The sequence below is a fragment of the Populus alba genome, chromosome 1, assembly GCF_005239225.2.
Source record: "Populus alba chromosome 1, ASM523922v2, whole genome shotgun sequence".
NCBI classification, from domain to species: Eukaryota; Viridiplantae; Streptophyta; class Magnoliopsida; order Malpighiales; family Salicaceae; genus Populus; species Populus alba.
The window spans coordinates 3,629,808-3,647,953 of record NC_133284.1 but is presented as its reverse complement, the minus strand read 5'-3'; the positions used below and the strand labels follow the sequence as shown (position 1 = coordinate 3,647,953).

Genomic DNA, 18,146 nt, shown 5'->3' with positions numbered 1-18,146 from the left:
AATTCTCATTGTAAAGAAAAAAAAATCTCGATTAAAATCGATTCAAGAAAAACATGAAACATGTCTCTTTTATCCAAACTATGTCCATCATTTTTTTATCTTGAGATAGTATCAAGTATCAACCGCTATTTTAGCAACGTGTTACTGAATTAAATTTTTTTCTGAATATTGGAGATGGTGCTGCCGTTGTCAAAGGTCCAATTATGTCCTCCAGTTGTTCCGGTAGGCAATCCGATGAACTTGGAGGGAAGTCCTTTCTTTTTCTCCTTCAGTAATCTGTTCATTGCAGTCGGCTGCAACATCCGTGCTCTATTGACAGAGATTGGGCCCCAAGTCAGTGGATGCGACTCAACATGCGTTCCCTGCTATAATCATACAACCATTATTTTTGGGCAAGAAATTGATAGTCTCTGTTCTGGTAAGCACTGCTGCGTAGCCAGAGCTCCTTTCAGGATGCAGGTTTTTAATCCAAGTCTAGAAACTAAAAATGAGAGTCAAGACAGCAGTGGATGCAAGCTTACTTTTCTAGCAGAACAAGAATGGGTTGCGTTCTCCGATACAAACAATCTGCAAGTGTTTCATGATCGGGAATATGTTCCGGTGGTGCTGGCTTGGGTGATGGATTACAAGCTTTGGAAATATGACCCCAAGACCACGAGTTGCAAATATTTCCTTCTTCAGCACTCTTTGACTGTAGCATACTAACAAGGGCGGAGCCTTTCACAAGGCTCCGTTGGGCTGTAGCCCAGGTAGGATTAAAAAAAAAAAACTAAAAAAAAAACTCTGGTGAGTCAAACCTCTTCCGAGTCATCAATGTTGCAGCCACTCGGTTACTTTTCTTCGCCATAGCCAACCATATGTTCTCAATTGTTGGTGATGATGCCTAGGCCCTTTACCACCTCACTCATCATGCTAGTACCTCGCCAAACCATGTATGTTTAATTTGATCTCAGGAGACCGACTACCTGGCCGATATTATACGGCAGCCTGAGCTTATCAAGGTGCACAAAATGCACCATTTGATAGCACTACAATCAGGGGTGAGGGCATGTTAAAGGTTTGGCTGGGCTTCTAGTTTAAGATTTTATCAATATTTTTTTACTAGTTTTATATATGAAAAAATTTATAATTCTCAATTAAGTTATTAATTTTTTTAAAAAAATTTACGTGGAGCCTTCTAGTATGATATTTTAATTTGGGTTAAAATTTTAGAATTTTTGAAAAGATTCAGAAATTTGATGAAAAATCATAATTTGACTAGTTTTTTTATGTTATTGGACGTAATTCTCAATCCGACCATCAGATTGAGCTTAAATTTTACAAGGGATCTTAAGTTATATTGAATAAAATTTGTTTAAAATTTTAGGATGAACGAGGCTTGGTAAGTACTAATAAAAAAAGACTGTCAAATAAAAGCAAAACGACTCATTAATTAAGGGTAAAATAATTATTTATCATTATAAAATAAAATAAATCAGATCTTCCTTTCTTTTACATGTTGCCAATCAGGCAGGCATAATAGAAAAAAAAAGAGAAAAGGCGAGAGACAAAGAAAGAAAAGTAAGGGAAAAACAAAAAATATCCAAGGAAAAAAATAAAAAAAAGTGAGATTGATCTTGGAAATTTACAAAGTCCAACTTATAAAATACTAATTTAAGGAAGAATCAAGTGAATGGAGGAGGAATTGAAAGAGGGAAAAAATTTAATTACTTTATTTTTTCAGTTGACATGAGATTATTATTTTATCTCGGTTGAGGGGTTGTTACATTATAAATTCAGATTCGATTATAGATGAATTATATTCTACAAAATATTGAAGGATATTATAATTTTTAATAGTGAGTTTTATTTTTACTTTCACTTCAATTTTATGTATTTTAAATTTATTTTTTAATATTTTAGGTTGTATATTTAAATCAAAACTTTACTGTTAACTTTAAAAATTAATGTACATAAGATAATAATTTATTTTAAAAACAATTTATAAAAAATTTATATATTTATTTAATAATCTAGGACACAAAAACTTTCTGGCTCTGCCCATGCATAGGAATGTTCGATTTTGAACCGCCATTTGTTTATGCGGCATTTTCCCAGTTAACAAACGGGTTCGTCCTCTTCTGAATAATAATAATAATAATAATAATAATAATTTCTGCAAAAATTGTTCCGGTTTATCAGGAAAAAAAGAACATGAGCAGATCTCTTTTCTTTTTATCGATCGTCTTCCAGAGTTATAATTTCCTTACTGTACCCATGCCTCAACCACTTCTTATTTGATCAATTTCATATAACCTCTACGTACTGCTGGTGATAATCGACGCAGTTATGAACATCTACGTTATAACAATTAATTATACATTTTCTAGACCTGAGAGTACAACTCCATTGATATTCCTTCAAACTAGAGTGCCCATGAATGTATCAGGTGCGTAAGTGAACCCTAACCAGCCTTCACACAGTCCAAACATCATTCCCTCATATCAATTCAATTTCTCGAGATCAATTTTAGCACACGACTCCTTAAATCTCACGAATGTCTGAAGAGTTAACAAGCTATCAGATCCTGCCTGGTGCCTTCTTCCCGTTATTCGTTCAACACCAAGTAACATAGCTACCCTCTCCAATCCACCGTGCAAGCCACTAATGCATCCCATCATGAATTTTGTATCATAAACTCGAACCCCAAAGAAGAACCTCATCATCCCCAAAAAAGACCGCATATCACTTGGCAACTCTCGTTTAGTTAAAATCTTGATCAAGGATCCGAAATCATATGCGCCATGAAAAGTAATCCAAGTTATTGAAGAATTATTGGAAACAAGTCCAGAACTCAAAATCAGCCTTCCAAAATATGAGGAATCAGTACCCGTCTCTCTGTTCTTCTTCAAATCAATACCTTGGCGTTCAAGTAACCCAATAGACTCTTCATTGTGATGATCGTGCTTGATATTGAAATCCCGGAAATTAAACTGCCACGCATAGTGGAATTCTGTTCCGAAACTTGGAAGATTTCCATGTGAATCAGAAAGAGTCATCCCAAGTTGAATTATTTTCAAGAGATCAACATTCCACTTCATGAGACAGTAGTTTTCATAGGGAGTGGCATGAGACAGCGAGATCTTGTCACGATTTAATTGAAAGATAGTACCAGGGAATTCTGTGTCCAAAACAACCAAGGGGAAGCAAGAGATCGCTTCCTTGATTAGAAAAAATTCATATACGAGGTTGTCTGCCCAGAGTTCGCGCAGATGTACTGGTTTGCTGCTGTTCATCGTTGACGCTGTTGTGATTTGAAGAGCTAATGCAAGTTGAGCTATTTCAATGGCTTAGGTTGTCAATCTATAGCCAAGATCTGGTCCGAAGTTGATGAGGAGTGTATGGAATCCTTGTTTCTTCTGGTTTCCCATCTCAAAATTAAAAAAGGTTTCCTGCCGTGAGAAGGATTGTCCTAATGGAGTTCTACTTTCAGTGTCTTAAATTAATTCGGTTTAAAATTACAACCTCTTTATATAATCAAGGAGTCCTTAACGAATAAGACACTTAATTGCCTACCTAATATCCTACCTAGCAGGTCGATCTTGCTTCTCGTTCATTGAATAATGATTTCATTCATCAAAAAACTTAAACACAGATAAACTATATCTAGAAACATAAATTTTCTACCAATTAAATTTTACCATGTGTTATTTTATTCTTTTTTTAAAAAAAATTAAATAAATAACATGGAAAACAAATAAATCTTTATATATTTTTTGGTCAATAAAAAAGTTATACTTGCAATAAGATATTCAAAATATTTTATCATAAATATAAGATCCCGTCAATAATATCAACCAATGATATTCAAGATATTTTAGTGTAAATTGTAATAATAATAATTTTACAATCCTTTTGTTTTATTTTGGTTATTTGTGGTTTTTTTATGATTTATTTTATTGTTTATCAAACAAAAATATTTATAATACCCAAATATTTTGGATCTAATCGTCAGACCCAATAATCTATATAAAAAAAAACTTAATTAGAATTTTTATTTAAGATACTTTAATGATAATTTAAATATTTTTTATATAAAAAAATTTTTAATTTATTTTATGATTCTGTTTGTTTTATAAAAGTAGATTATTTTTTTTTATTAAAAAAAAACCCCTAGATTCGATCGGGTTTTTAATGGATACTAGAAAGGCATCCATGTAACCCGACTTCACTAGATCGGAGGTATGGGCAGATGCTAAAAAATCTATGATGGAGACATTTTGAGTCGGGTAAAGTAAAACCCGGTTTCAACTCCACACTTATCTCTTTGGACAAAGCCGAAATGGGCCAGATGGCTGTGAGCTCATCACTGTTTAAATATAAGGGGCCGGAAGCCCAACTAATCGCAGGTGATTTCTCTTTGCGGGCAACATAGATCCACCAATGCTTGGACGTGCAACAAGGGCCAGAGAGTCCCGCCTATGCAATTAAGGAGTCATATTATCCACCTAAAACCTAACGGATATAAATCTTGAATACCTAATTGAGTTTCGGATATCCATTATCCAAATAAGGAGCAATTACTGAACTTGTTATTGTTGCTGCTGGTATCATCGGTGCTCATGCTACTGTTCACGGGTGCTAATCTCTAACTAAGGAACCGAAAGCATACATGGTTAATGATAGAATTGTGATTTTTGGGTCCAAATTATATGTCCACACAGAAATTTGAGATTTCACATTGGAAATTTCGGTTAAGTTTCTCCATGATATAGAATTTCTATAAAAAAAACTGATTTAATTTAAGAGTTATAATGGATTATTATTTTTGTTGAAAAGTAAAACAGAAGAAAAAAAATTGTAGCTTCCTCTTAGATTATTTAAAATTCTATGATAATAAAATAGTTAAATTATTAAGTAAATGTACTTCGTCACTGCAAGTCGGACACTATTCTTGTTAGAATTTTTTAAAACAAAACACTTGCATTAATAAGGAGAACTTTCATTTGGTGATTTTTCTATCCCTTTTGTATATGTTCATTATATCCTATAATATTAACTAAACACAATCTTCCAATCTCTTTTTGAATTAGGTTTGCTAGCTGATTGCTGATTAATTTCTAAATATATGTTCATTCTGAGTACTTATCTACTGGATATTCCACATTATAATAAGATCTTGGCACTCAAGAGAAACGACTTTTCTTCCCCTGTTTTATTCATAGCATCGTCGTCCACATTCTTGATGAATTGAATTTCTAGATATGGGATTATGTGGGTTGAATGTGAAATGATGGCATGCATGCAAAGTCGTTGGCTGTTACGAAAACTACTTTCCTAGATCTTTCTTTTCGGTTTTTATTTTTCAAAGCAAGAAATTTTTTTTAAAAAAAAAAAAAAAAAACATGTAGAAGACCTCTAGAAGATCTGCTATCTCAGTTGGCATGCATGCAAAGTCGTTGGCTGCATCTGCCTGGTTAATTCCCTCCCAAATGTATACTTTTCCTTCGTAATTTCTCATGTGGAAACTGAAGAGATGTTTTAGCCCATAATCAATTAAAGCTTTCATTCACTTTAAATAGATTTCTAAGGATATGTTCATTCTGAGTTCTTATCTACTATTTCTAGATATTCCACATTATAATAAGATCTTGGCATGCACTCTAGAGAAACGACTTTTCTTCCCCTGTTTTATTCATAGCATCGTCGTCTACACGCTCCCTTTCTATCTTTAATTTCTCTATTCTGAGTTCCAACACATTTAAGTGGTTCAAAGCCTACTATTTCTTCTCTTTACTTTTAGACTAATCCTCTTTGAATTGGTTAGACGAAAGTCACCATCACTCATCAATTTGAGAGCCTTTTTATAGTCTTGTGGAATTTTTACATTATTAATCAAAGCTTGGAAGTTGGGAAGAAACATCCTAGCTCTAAATCCTACGAATACTCGAATTAAAAATATGGAAGGCCACCATATTATATATATAGATAGATTGAGAGAGAACTTTTCATTGAATTTGCTTCAAATGATTTGGGCAGTTCGTTTACTCTTTTAAGGTAGTCTTCTCTGTCTCAATTAGTATTTTTTTCTCACAAATATAGGGAGCAAAGAAAGATCTTTCCCCTCTCTCTCTCTCCCCTTCCATTATTGATCTCCAGCAGCATCTAAATCTGCAATAGAAGGGAAGGCATGATTCCTCGTAGTGTCTCTCTAATTTTTTTCCTGCTAATTCTAGTCCCTGAAATAGCAACTGTATCAGCACTAATTATGGCGAAGCCTAATTGTAAAGACACTTGTGGAAACATTAGCATCCCTTTTCCATTTGGAATAGGAACAGGTTGTTCCATGAATGACTGGTTCTCAGTTGATTGCAACAAAACAACCGCGGATTCTCCTAGCAGGGCTTTCTTAAGCAGAATCAACATGGAGGTCTTGGAGATTTCAATAAGGTACGGTGATCCTATGGTTCGAGTAAACAGTCCAATAATTTCCTCCGGCTGTGCTGGTAGAGGTGCCAACATATCCATTGATATGACTGGAAGTCCTTTCGCCTTCTCTTCCTTAAATACCTTCATCGCAATGGGCTACAACAATCGTGCTTTATTGAACGGAATTGAGCCACAAATTGTTGGGTGCACGTCAACTTGCGGTGCTAATAATTTGACTAGTTCTAGTGCTGAAGGGAAAGAAAATAGATACTGTTCTAGTAACAATTGCTGCCAGACCACAATTCCCTCGAGTCTCCAGGTTTTCAGCGCGAGTTTGGGGAACGCAGAGGACCCTAATGATCAAGGCAGAAATCAATGCAAGGTAGCTTTTATAGTAGAGAGAGCATGGTTCGGGAACAATATATCAAGTCCCGAGGAGGTGCAATATATGCAATATGTTCCAGTTATCCTGCGTTGGTTTATGTATTATGGTACTGACATCCCTGAAGGTGTAACATTTTATTCTGATGCAAAGAATTCTGATGCAATGTATTGCAACGTCCCTTTGAACTTAAGTTCTGGTGGGTTGGGTTTGAGTACAGTAACATTGTATTCCAATTCAAGTACTTGTAGTTGCAACGATGGCTATGAAGGCAATCCGTATCTTCCTGATGGATGCACTGGTATGATTCGAACACGCTTAATGTGATTTAATCTTTTTTTTTTCTTAAGAAAAAATAATGGAGTACTGAAGCTTTAGAATAGAGTTGAAGCATAAATTCACCGTGCAATATCATTCTAGTACTTTTGAATGGCTCCAATCACAAGAATATACTCACTCATTGGATTTCCTGAATCAGATATCGATGAGTGCAAAATTCCCGTGGTAAATTGGTGTTCGGGGATGACAAAATGTGTGAATGTGCCGGGGTGGTACAAGTGCGAGCTCGACAAAGCTAAGATCACTTTCTTGAGTAAGTTTCTGTCTCTTAATTCTATTTTTCCTTCGTAATTTATAGGAACCTGAAACATTGGGTATGTTTGAATATTGATTTTATTTGTGGGAAAATTTTAAATACTAATCGATTCGGTATGTTTGACTTGGAAAGTTCTCCATTTGCACTTCAAGAAGAAAACAACTATTTGTAAAAAAAAATATTGATTTTATTTGTGGGAATAAAAAGAAAAGTGGTATGTTAATTAAAAAATTAGGTTAATTGATTTATTTATCTTTATGTATTGGATTTATTCTTCCATGTGTTATTTTTAAAAAAAATTCATTTTAAGAAATTTTCAGTCTTCGTTAATTAAAAAATTCATTTGTAAATATTGTTTTAGACTTTTTGAAATTAAATTTTCTTTTGGAGGTTGTTGTCGGCTTTTTTGTTCAAAATAGTGAGAGGATATATAAGGAAAAAAAATGAATATACAATAACATATAAGAATATAAGAATTTAAAAAAATATACGGCAGAAGGTTACCTCAACCTAAAAACGATTTAACCACCTTGTTGACATGGATTGTTGTTCAATAATAATACGTGTGTATGTATCTAACAATTTTATTTTATTTTCCCTTGCGAGCAATGGCAGTTCTAGGTGCGGCCACTGGATTGTTGCTGCTGCTTGTTGGTATTTGGCGGTTATATAAACTTGTAAAAAAAAAAAAGAACATTGAACTGAAGAAGAAGTTCTTCAAACGAAATGGTGGTTTATTGCTGCAGCAACAATTATCCTCAAGTGATGGAAGCATTCAGAAAACAAAAATATTTACTTCCAAGGAGCTGGAAAAGGCAACCGATCGTTTTAATGATAATAGAATACTTGGTCAAGGTGGCCAAGGAACTGTTTATAAAGGAATGCTAGCAGATGGAATGATCGTTGCTGTTAAAAAATCCAAAATGGTGGATGAAGAAAAGTTGGAAGAATTTATCAATGAGGTCGTCATCCTTTCACAAGTCAATCACAGAAATGTGGTCAAGTTGCTAGGTTGTTGTTTAGAGACGGAGGTTCCTCTGCTAGTCTATGAATTCATTCCCAACGGAAATCTCTTTGAGTATATTCATGACCAGAAGGAGGAGTTCGAGTTTTCATGGGAAATGCGACTAAGGATTGCTACTGAAGTTGCTAGGGCACTTTCTTATCTTCATTCCGCAGCATCCATTCCGGTTTACCACCGTGATATCAAGTCTACAAATATAATGTTAGATGAGAAGTTCAGAGCAAAAGTATCAGATTTCGGAACTTCAAGATCGATCGCCATTGATCAAACTCATCTAACCACTCATGTTCAAGGCACTTTTGGATACTTGGACCCAGAGTACTTCCAGTCTAGCCAGTTTACCGGAAAAAGTGACGTCTACAGTTTTGGTGTTGTTCTTGCAGAGCTCTTGAGTGGGCAAAAACCAATTTCTTATGAAAGGCCGGAAGACAGGAGAAGTTTATCCACTCATTTTATTCTTTCGATGGAAGAGAACAAGATATTTGATATTCTTGAGGAACGAATTATGGGGCAGGACCGTGACGAAGAAGTTATCGCAGTCGCTAATCTTGCAAGAAGATGCTTGAACTTGAATGGAAGGAAACGGCCAACAATGAGAGAAGTCGCGATAGAGTTGGAGCAGATTCGGCTGTCAAAAGGAGCTCTTCATGCACAACAAAGTAGTAAAGAACTTGAAAACATCAGGGATGAAGTTCCCAACGTATGGGAAATTGCTGGGCCTCCTACTTCAGTAACAATTGGCGATTTTAGAAATGGCAAGGCTCCTTCTTTGGATGTCCAGCCATTGATTTCTCACGAAACATGGTGATTAAGATTTATGTTCATTTGATTTGCATGAGTTTTAGACAATTTTAAGATTTTCTCGTTGTATTTCCCTTCATCAGACGTTCCTAAACTAATCGAACAACATGTATAATTTAGTATTTTGTGCAAAGAAACTCTGGATGTCATAACTCTGAAATTCCCCTGTTAACAGCATTTTTCAAGCTGTTCTTTTCACTGTCAAACACAAATGGTGGAAATCTGCAATTTGTCAAGTAGCTATTTATCAAGAAAACAGACTTGTTTGCTATCTGTTATAACTGGGAACTAGTCTGAATAGGTGGCTTTCTTTTTGTATAGCTTTGTAGCAGGTCGATCCTGCTTCTAGCTCGTTCATTGAATAATGATTTCATTCATCAAAAAACTTACAGCACAGATAAACTATATCTATAAAATGGAAAAACATAATTTAGCCATAAAAGAAATCAACAGTGTAACTGTTATAAAAACAATGAAGAATTATCAGTGGATGTGATTAAAAATTTTTAAGACAAATTCTGGTACATCATCATGTATACAAAGTCACTAAGGAGCTCAAGCATGAGGCAGAGAAAACACTGCCAAGAACCGATTGACTGTGTCATCTTCGTAAAGACAGTATAGAGGCGTTGTGAGAAATGGTTAAGCGTATAACCATCATTACAAAGCAAGCACTTAGATATGAATTGGGTGTTTTATGCATCTGAACCTTGACTAATAGTCATAGGGCAGATCGCTAGTTCCTCACCTAACCTAAAAGCTTGTGTGTGCTTTCAAAAATAAAAACATGTGATGCATGAAACAATTATATAAAATGCATGCAAACAAAAATATTAAAAAAAGAGAGATAAAATTGCAAAAACACATCAAATACACAAAGCTTAGTCCAATATTGTCAGAAATAATACTTTCCCTAGTGGAGTCGCAATTGCTCGCGCGGCGGCGTTGGCGATTTTCATTCCTTTGCTTGTTTGATTCTGGGAGTCGCCACCTAGTATTTCATTGAGGGTTACTAGGAAACCAAAATATACTGGTCTTGTCAGAGATTCACGGGTAAAGGACTGGTTGTGATTAGGGAAGGTATTAGCACCCCTAACGCACCCTACCTGAGATAAGCTGCTTCATAGCTTTGATGTGTTAATTTTTTTTAATAATTTTATGTTTTCATCGGATATTAGGAATACGACTTACGTATAAGTTCATAATCTTTTACCGTGAGCAAATCAAAATATTAAATTTTTCTTTTGTTTTTGCGGTTCTATCATAAAAATAAAATAATAAAAAAAAATCCAAAAAACAAGTACAAACAACACACATTCACTTTTACTATATTTTTTCCTTTTTTTTTTTTTTTTACATCCACACTACAAATTATAAAAATTAAAAAAAAAACTAAACAACAATTACATTAAACAATTTAAAATTTACAAAATAGGCACCCAAAAATCCATAACAGCACTGGAAGCCTTCTAGAACTGTATGCACAGTGACAGCGCGTGGGTTCACGGGCCATCGCCGTTGAATGCAAGAAAACCAGTGGATCGGGAACGTCTTCCTCTCCTCTTCCTTTCCTTATTGCCAGTGGTGAGGAGCTACATTATGTGCAACAAAAAGAAAATGCACACATCAGTATGTAGTTAGTTTTTTAGATCTAGTTTCTTCTACTTTCCTCCACGGTTGTTATCGGTGCTGTTAGAGGCTGGTATGTGGGCACGATTGAAGACTGGGAAGAAGATAACGGGGGTTGCTGATGTGTTCAGCCTGAGGAAGAAAGGAGCCACTGTGGGGTTGCTCTCGGTTATGGGGAAGTTGAGTCGGCCAGGAGAGGGTGAGTGGCGGCTGGCTTCAAGTTGTTGTTTTGGCCGCTAATATTGGAAGCTGAATGGAGGGGAGAGATGGTTCAGTCTATGATGGAGGAGCTGGAGGAAGGCCGGCCGATCTGAGTCTGTGGGCTGCTGTCCTTTGGCTGGTTCCTAGGGCCGGTTGATGAGCTAATGATCTTTGCTTCTATTGGTAGCACCGACTGTGTTCGGTCTAGGAGGTAGTCTGTTGCTTGCGGGAAAAAATAAGGGCTTGGGTTATAGAGAGGTTGAGGAAGATGATGAAGAGAGGTTTGGCTGGTTTTGGGAAAATATTATTTATAGGCAAAATATTGTTTGGTCCCCAAACTTAGTTCCTCAACTTCTTTATTTTTTGTAAATTTGATTTGTCTTATTTTTCTGTATTTTTTAAAAATGAGTAATATCAACATCGACTCAATAAGAAAAATCAATTATTTTAAAAATAACACGTGAAAAGTCAAATGCGTTTAAAAGACCATTAAAAATTTAAATTCTTTTGAAACGATGCTGAAAATGCTAAAAACGATGCAAATATATTAAAAAAAATCATATATTTTTTTAATTTTTAGAAAATTTTATCAAAAAGGTGGGTCAAAAATTGGGTAACAACATCTCTTATAAAAAATATTTGTAATCTTAATGTATTTTTTTTTTGAAAAAAGATCTTTTTTATTCTCAACAAATAAACAAATATATTTATTTATTTTCCATTAGAAAAGAAAAGAAAAAAGTTTCGGATATAAATCTTGAATACCTAATTGAGTTTCGGATATCCATTATCCAAATAAGGAGCAATTACTGAACTTGTTATTGTTGCTGCTGGTATCATCGGTGCTCATGCTGCTGTTCACGGGTGCTAATCCCTAAATAAGGAACCGAAAGCATACATGGTTAATGATAGAATTGTGATTTTGGGTCCAAATTATATGTCCACACAGAAACACTCTGTCCAATAACTTAAGTTTGAGATTTCACGTTGGAAATTTCGGTTAAGTTTCTCCATGATATGGAATTTCTATAAAAAAAATTGATTTAATTTAAGAGTTATAATGGATTATTATTTTTTGTTGAAAAGTAAAACAGAAGAAAAAAATTGTAGCTTCCTCTTAGATTATTTAAAATTCTATGATATTAAAATAGTTAAATTATTAAGTAATTGTACTTCGTCACTGCAAGTCGGACACTATTCTTGTTAGAATTTTTTAAAACAAAACACTTGCATTAATGAGGAGAACTTTCATTTGATGAATTTTCTATCCCTTTTGTATATGTTCATTACATCCTATAACATTAACTAAACACAATCTTCCAATCTCTTTTTGAATTAGGTTTGCTAGCTGATTGCTGATTAATTTCTAAACATATGTTCATTCTGAGTACTTATCTACTGGATATTCCACATTATAATAAGATCTTGGCACTCAAGAGAAACGACTTTTCTTCCCCTGTTTTATTCATAGCATCGTCGTCTACACGCTATTCTCTTTAGTTATGGACTACTCGTCTTTGAATTGGTTAGACGAAAGTCACCATCACTCAATTTGAGAATCTTAATTTATAGTCTTGTGGAATTTATACATTATTAATCAAAGCTTGGAAGTTGGGAAGAAACATCCCAACTCCAAATCCTACAGAAACTTGTGGAAATATTAGCATCCCTTTTCCATTTGGAATAGGAATTCGATATCAAAAGGATAACCTCCTTCTTGAAGTATTAAATTCCTATGATTCTGAAATTTATTTTTTTTCGACTTCTAAACAATGAATTTACAATCTTTCTTCTCTTCTTTCTGTAGCAGCCAAACAAGAAAAAAAATTAACGGTAAAAAAAAAAAACTTGAAAGAATTGGAAATAAAAAATTGTAACTCTGTTGATGTTAGTGCTTTTTGTTGGAATTAAAAAGTAGTGTTGTAGGAGTTTAAGGACAACAAAACAAAGATATAAAACTAAAGAACAAGAAAAAGATTTGAGATGTACTAAAGAACATCTTGGGATTTCTTGCAAAGGGATTAACAAATTGGGGTAATTGATTGTGGCAAGATGTTTCTATTGCTCTAAATGCACTTACTTTTGTTAATTTTTATGGGGGATTGAAAAACCCTAAATTTAGAAATTTAGGGTTTTTGTGTGTTTGTATTTGGAAAGGTGACATAGTGTAGTTATTGGTTAATTTGAGGTTAGATAACATGGCTAAGGATTAAATTAAACATATTAAAAACTAATTTTTTAAAATTTGGGACCATAAGCGGGCAGACATGGTTGGGATTTTGGGGAAATGTTTTATTCATAGCACCGTCGTCTACACGCTCCCTTTCTATCTTTAATTTCTCTATTCTGAGTTCTAACACATTTATGTGGTTCACAGCCTACTGTTTCTTCTCTTTACTTTTAGACTAATCCTCTTTGAATTGGTTAGACGAAAGTCACCATCACTCATCAATTTGAGAGCCTTTTTATAGTCTTGTGGAATTTATACATTATTAATCAAAGCTTGGAAGTTGGGAAGAAACATCCTAGCTCTAAATCCTACGAATACTCGAATTAAAAATATGGAAGGCCACCATATTATATATATAGATAGATTTGGACAGTTCGTTTACTCTTTTAAGGTAGTCTTCTCTGTCTCAATTAGTATTTTTTTCTCACAAATATAGGGAGCAAAGAAAGATCTTTCCCCTCTCTCTCTCTCTCCCCTTCCATTATTGATCTCCAGCAGCATCTAAATCTGCAATAGAAGGGAAGGCATGATTCCTCGTAGTGTTTCTCTAATTTTTTTCCTGCTATTTCTAGTCCCTGAAATAGCAACTGTATCAGCACTAATTATGGCGAAGCCTAATTGTAAAGACACTTGTGGAAACATTAGCATCCCTTTTCCATTTGGAATAGGAACAGGTTGTTACATGAATGAGTGGTTCTCAGTTGATTGCAAAGAAGCAACTGCGGATTCTCCCAGCAGGGCTTTCTTAATAAGCATCAACATGGAGGTCTTGGAGATTTCAATAGGGTACAGTACTATTCCTCTGGTTCGAGTAAACAGTCCAATAATTTCCTCCGGCTGTTCTGGTAGAGGTGCCAACATATCCATTGATATGACTGCAAGTCCTTTCGCCTTCTCTTCCTCAAATACCTTCATCGCAATGGGCTGCAACAAGCCTGCTTTATTGAACGGAATTGAGCCAGAAATTGTTGGGTGCACGTCAACTTGCGGTGCTAATAATTTGACTAGTTCTAGTGCTGAAGGGAAAGAAAATAGCTACTGTTCTGGTAACAATTGCTGCCAGACCACAATTCCCTTGAGTCTCCAGGTGTTCAACGCGAGTTTGGGGACCGCAGAGGACCCTAATGATCAAGGCAGAAATCAATGCAAGGTAGCTTTTATAGTAGAGAGAGCATGGTTCTGGAACAATATATCAAGTCCCGAGGAGGTGCACTATATGCAATATGTTCCAGTTATCCTGCGTTGGTTTATGTATTATGGTACTGACATCCCTGAAGGTGTAACATTTTATTCTGATGCAAAGAATTCAGATGCAATGTATTGCAGACGCCCTATGAACTTAAGTTCTGGTGGGTGGGATTTGAGGACAGTAACATTGTATTCCAATTCAACTACTTGTAGGTGCAACCATGGCTATGAAGGCAATCCGTATCTTCCTGATGGATGCACTGGTATGATTCGAACACGCTTAATGTGATTTAATCATTCTACTTTTGAATGGCTCCAATCACATGAATATACTTACTCATTGGATTTCCTGAATCAGATATCGATGAGTGCAAAATTCCCGGGGTAAATTTGTGTTCGGGGATGACAAAATGTGTGAATGTGCCGGGGCGGTACAAGTGCGAGCTTGACAAAGCTAAGATCACTTTCTTGAGTAAGTTCTTTTTAGAGGAACTTTTTTCCTGAATTCTTTTTTCCTTCGTAATTTATAGGAACCTGAAACGTTGGTTTAGAGGATAAATTGTGTTTGGGAGACAGTAGAAATTATATATTTTCCCTTGTCTGAGAGAATGGAATGGAAGCTACGAGAAAATTAATTATCGTCCATGACTGCCTTTTTTATCTCCCCAAAATGGATAGAATGAGGCGATTATATATAGTACTTTCTTAATTATTAATTTACATCTTTACCCTTCTCTAATTACCCTTGGTTCTCCTGTAAACAATAGCATACGATATAATTCTGTTCTTTTTAATTTCACTCTCTTTTTCTTTCTTTTTTTAATTAATTAAATATAGACAAGAACTGGAAACTTAATGTACAATTATCTATAATTACGCTTTTCCACTTATATGAGAAACTTTTAAATTTTTTGTATGGTTTTTTTTTTTTTTTTTTTGCGTGTTTGAGGTGTTTGACATTGCTATTGTTGAACAGTGTTTTTTATACTAATCGATTCGGTATGTTTGACTTGGAAAGTTCTCCATTTGCACTTCAAGAAGAAAAAATATTGATTTTATTTGTGGGAATAAAAAGAAAAGTGGTAAGTTAATTAAAAAAATTAGGTCAATTGATTTATTTATCTTTATGCATTGGATTTATTCTTCCACGTGTTATTTAAAAAAAAAATTCATTTTAAGAAATTTTTCGTATGCACGGATATATAGATATTTTCTCTTATATACTCTTTTGTTACTGTTTGGATGAAAATACCCCTAAGACCTCCAACATAAAAATTTAAGTCTTAAAATATATCAAATGTAAATTTTTTTTTTTTTGAAAACTTAACAATACATGAAATTAAAACAAATAAAATAGATAAAAAAAAAATAATAACATATTTTTTAAAAAAAAAAACCTAAAATGAAAAAACCTGGAGATTACCAAAACATTTTAAATTGAACATAGATATTTTTTTTTTAAAATGGTAACTCATAAAATTTTTGAAAAATCCATAACCTGTAAAACTTATTTTGTTGCCATAGATATAATTTCTAGTTGTGAGGCTTTGTTGACATGAAATTTTTTTATTTTTTATATTCAAGTAAGTTTTTTTTTTCACTTTTCAATTTTTTATTTTTTAAAAATGGTAACTCATAAAATTTTTTATTTGTTTTTTATTCATGTGAGGCTTTCCATGCTTTTTTACTTCATTTTTGTAATTGTTTTAGGTTAAAATTAAATTTTCTTTGGGAGGTTGTTGTGGCTTTTTTGTTCAAAATAGTGAAAGGATATATAAGGAAAAACATATGAATATACGATAACATATGAGAATTTAAAATAAAAAAAAAAGTACATAAAAAAATATGCGGTAGAAGGTTACCTCAACCCACAAAAGATTTAACCACCTTGTTGACATAGATTGTTGTTCAATAATAATATATGTATCTAACAATTATTTTTTTGTGTTCACTTTTCAATTTTTTTAATGTTTTATATGTTTTGTAAATATTTTTTTAGGCTTTTTAAAATTAAATTTTCTTTTGGAGGTTGTTGTGGCTTTTTTGTTCAAAATAGTGAGAGGATATATAAGGAAAAAAAATGAATATACAATAACATATAAGAATATAAGAATTTAAAAAAATATACGGCAGAAGGTTACCTCAACCTAAAAACGATTTAACCACCTTTTTTACATGGATTGTTGTTCAATAATAATACGTGTGTATGTATCTAACAATTTTTTTTTTTTTTTTTTTGCCTTGCGAGCAATGGCAGTTCTAGGTGCGGCCACTGGATTGTTGCTGCTGCTTGTTGGTATTTGGCGGTTATATAAACTTGTAAAAAAAAAAAAGAACATTGAACTGAAGAAGAAGTTCTTCAAACGAAATGGTGGTTTATTGCTGCAGCAACAATTATCATCAAGTGATGGAAGCATTCAGAAAACAAAAATATTTCCTTCCAAGGAGCTGGAAAAGGCAACCGATCGTTTTAATGATAATAGAATACTTGGTCAAGGTGGCCAAGGAACTGTTTATAAAGGAATGCTAGCAGATGGAATGATCGTTGCTATCAAAAAATCCAAAATGGTGGATGAAGAAAAGTTGGAAGAATTTATCAATGAGGTCGTCATCCTTTCACAAGTCAATCATAGAAATGTGGTCAAGTTGCTAGGTTGTTGTTTAGAGACGGAGGTTCCTCTGCTAGTCTATGAATTCATTCCCAATGGAAATCTCTTTGAGTATATTCATGACCAGAAGGAGGAGTTCGAGTTTTCATGGGAAATGCGACTAAGGATTGCTACTGAAGTTGCTAGGGCACTTTCTTATCTTCATTCCGCAGCCTGCATTCCGATTTATCACCGTGATATCAAGTCTACAAATATAATGTTAGATGAGAAGTTCAGAGCAAAAGTATCAGATTTCGGAACTTCAAGATCGATCGCCATTGATCAAACTCATCTAACCACTCATGTTCAAGGCACTTTTGGATACTTGGACCCAGAGTACTTCCAGTCTAGCCAGTTTACCGGAAAAAGTGACGTCTACAGTTTTGGTGTTGTTCTTGCAGAGCTCTTGAGCGGGCAAAAACCAATTTCTTATGAAAGGCCGGAAGACAGGAGAAGTTTAGCCACTCATTTTATTCTTTTGATGGAAGAGAACAAGATATTTGATATTCTTGACGAACGACTTATGGGGCAGGACCGTGACGAAGAAGTTATCGCAGTCGCTAAGCTTGCAAGAAGATGCTTGAACTTGAATGGAAGGAAACGACCAACAATGAGAGAAGTGGCGATAGAGTTGGAGCAGATTCGGCTGTCAAAAGGAGCTCTTCATGCACAACAAAGTAGTAAAGAACTTGAAAACATCAGGGATGAAGTTCCCAACGTATGGGAAATTGCTGGGCCTCCTACTTCAGTAACAATTGACGATTTTAGAAATGGCACGGCTCCATCTTTGGATGTCCAGCCATTGATTTCTCACGAAACATGGTGATTAAGATTTATGTTCATTTGATTTGCGTGAGTTTTAGACAATTTTATAATTTTCTCGTTGTATCTCCCTTCATCAGACGTTCCTAAACTAATTAATCGAACAACATATATGTATAATTAGTAGTTTGTGCCTTGTGGTAGTTCTATTAATTTATGATCTCTCCGTGTGATTTTATCACTCCTTTGATTTTCTCTATCTCACCCCAGTACTTCCA

The 18,146-nt window shown here is 34.3% G+C and overlaps 3 protein-coding genes and 1 pseudogene across 3 annotated transcripts; 3 read left to right on the top strand and 1 right to left on the bottom strand.

Annotated features, from left to right (window-relative positions):
• Positions 1-53: 53 nt before the first annotated feature.
• Positions 54-705, top strand: LOC118053997 (wall-associated receptor kinase-like 4; annotated as a pseudogene).
• A 1,778-nt stretch (positions 706-2,483) lies between these two features.
• LOC118053995 (probable CCR4-associated factor 1 homolog 11) lies at positions 2,484-3,275 on the bottom strand. The gene has a single exon (XM_035065422.1). The coding sequence runs from the start codon at positions 3,273-3,275 to the stop codon at positions 2,484-2,486; it is 792 nt and encodes a 263-aa protein (XP_034921313.1).
• Positions 3,276-5,993: 2,718 nt separating this feature from the next.
• LOC118053973 (wall-associated receptor kinase-like 8) lies at positions 5,994-9,309 on the top strand. The gene is made up of 3 exons (XM_035065405.2): positions 5,994-7,091; positions 7,269-7,382; positions 8,001-9,309. Exons 1-3 carry the CDS (start codon positions 6,170-6,172, stop codon positions 9,215-9,217), a joined length of 2,253 nt encoding a protein of 750 aa, XP_034921296.1. The 5' UTR covers positions 5,994-6,169; the 3' UTR covers positions 9,218-9,309.
• Positions 9,310-13,638: 4,329 nt separating this feature from the next.
• Positions 13,639-18,067, top strand: LOC118053972 (wall-associated receptor kinase-like 8). The gene is made up of 3 exons (XM_035065404.2): positions 13,639-14,721; positions 14,817-14,930; positions 16,716-18,067. The coding sequence occupies exons 1-3, from the start codon at positions 13,797-13,799 to the stop codon at positions 17,930-17,932; spliced, it is 2,256 nt and encodes a 751-aa protein (XP_034921295.1). The 5' UTR covers positions 13,639-13,796; the 3' UTR covers positions 17,933-18,067.
• The last annotated feature ends 79 nt before the right edge of the window (positions 18,068-18,146 follow it).

Bases quoted from the DNA above. Each gene is read 5' to 3' on its own strand.
- LOC118053995 (XM_035065422.1), bottom strand. From the start codon at position 3,275: ATGAACAGCAGCAAACCAGTACATCTGCGCGAACTCTGGGCAGACAAC.
- LOC118053973 (XM_035065405.2), top strand. From the start codon at position 6,170: ATGATTCCTCGTAGTGTCTCTCTAATTTTTTTCCTGCTAATTCTAGTC. The intron at 7,092-7,268 runs GTATGATTCGAA...TTCCTGAATCAG, and splicing joins TCTTCCTGATGGATGCACTG to ATATCGATGAGTGCAAAATT. The intron at 7,383-8,000 runs GTAAGTTTCTGT...GAGCAATGGCAG, and splicing joins AGCTAAGATCACTTTCTTGA to TTCTAGGTGCGGCCACTGGA.
- LOC118053972 (XM_035065404.2), top strand. From the start codon at position 13,797: ATGATTCCTCGTAGTGTTTCTCTAATTTTTTTCCTGCTATTTCTAGTC. The intron at 14,722-14,816 runs GTATGATTCGAA...TTCCTGAATCAG, and splicing joins TCTTCCTGATGGATGCACTG to ATATCGATGAGTGCAAAATT. The intron at 14,931-16,715 runs GTAAGTTCTTTT...GAGCAATGGCAG, and splicing joins AGCTAAGATCACTTTCTTGA to TTCTAGGTGCGGCCACTGGA.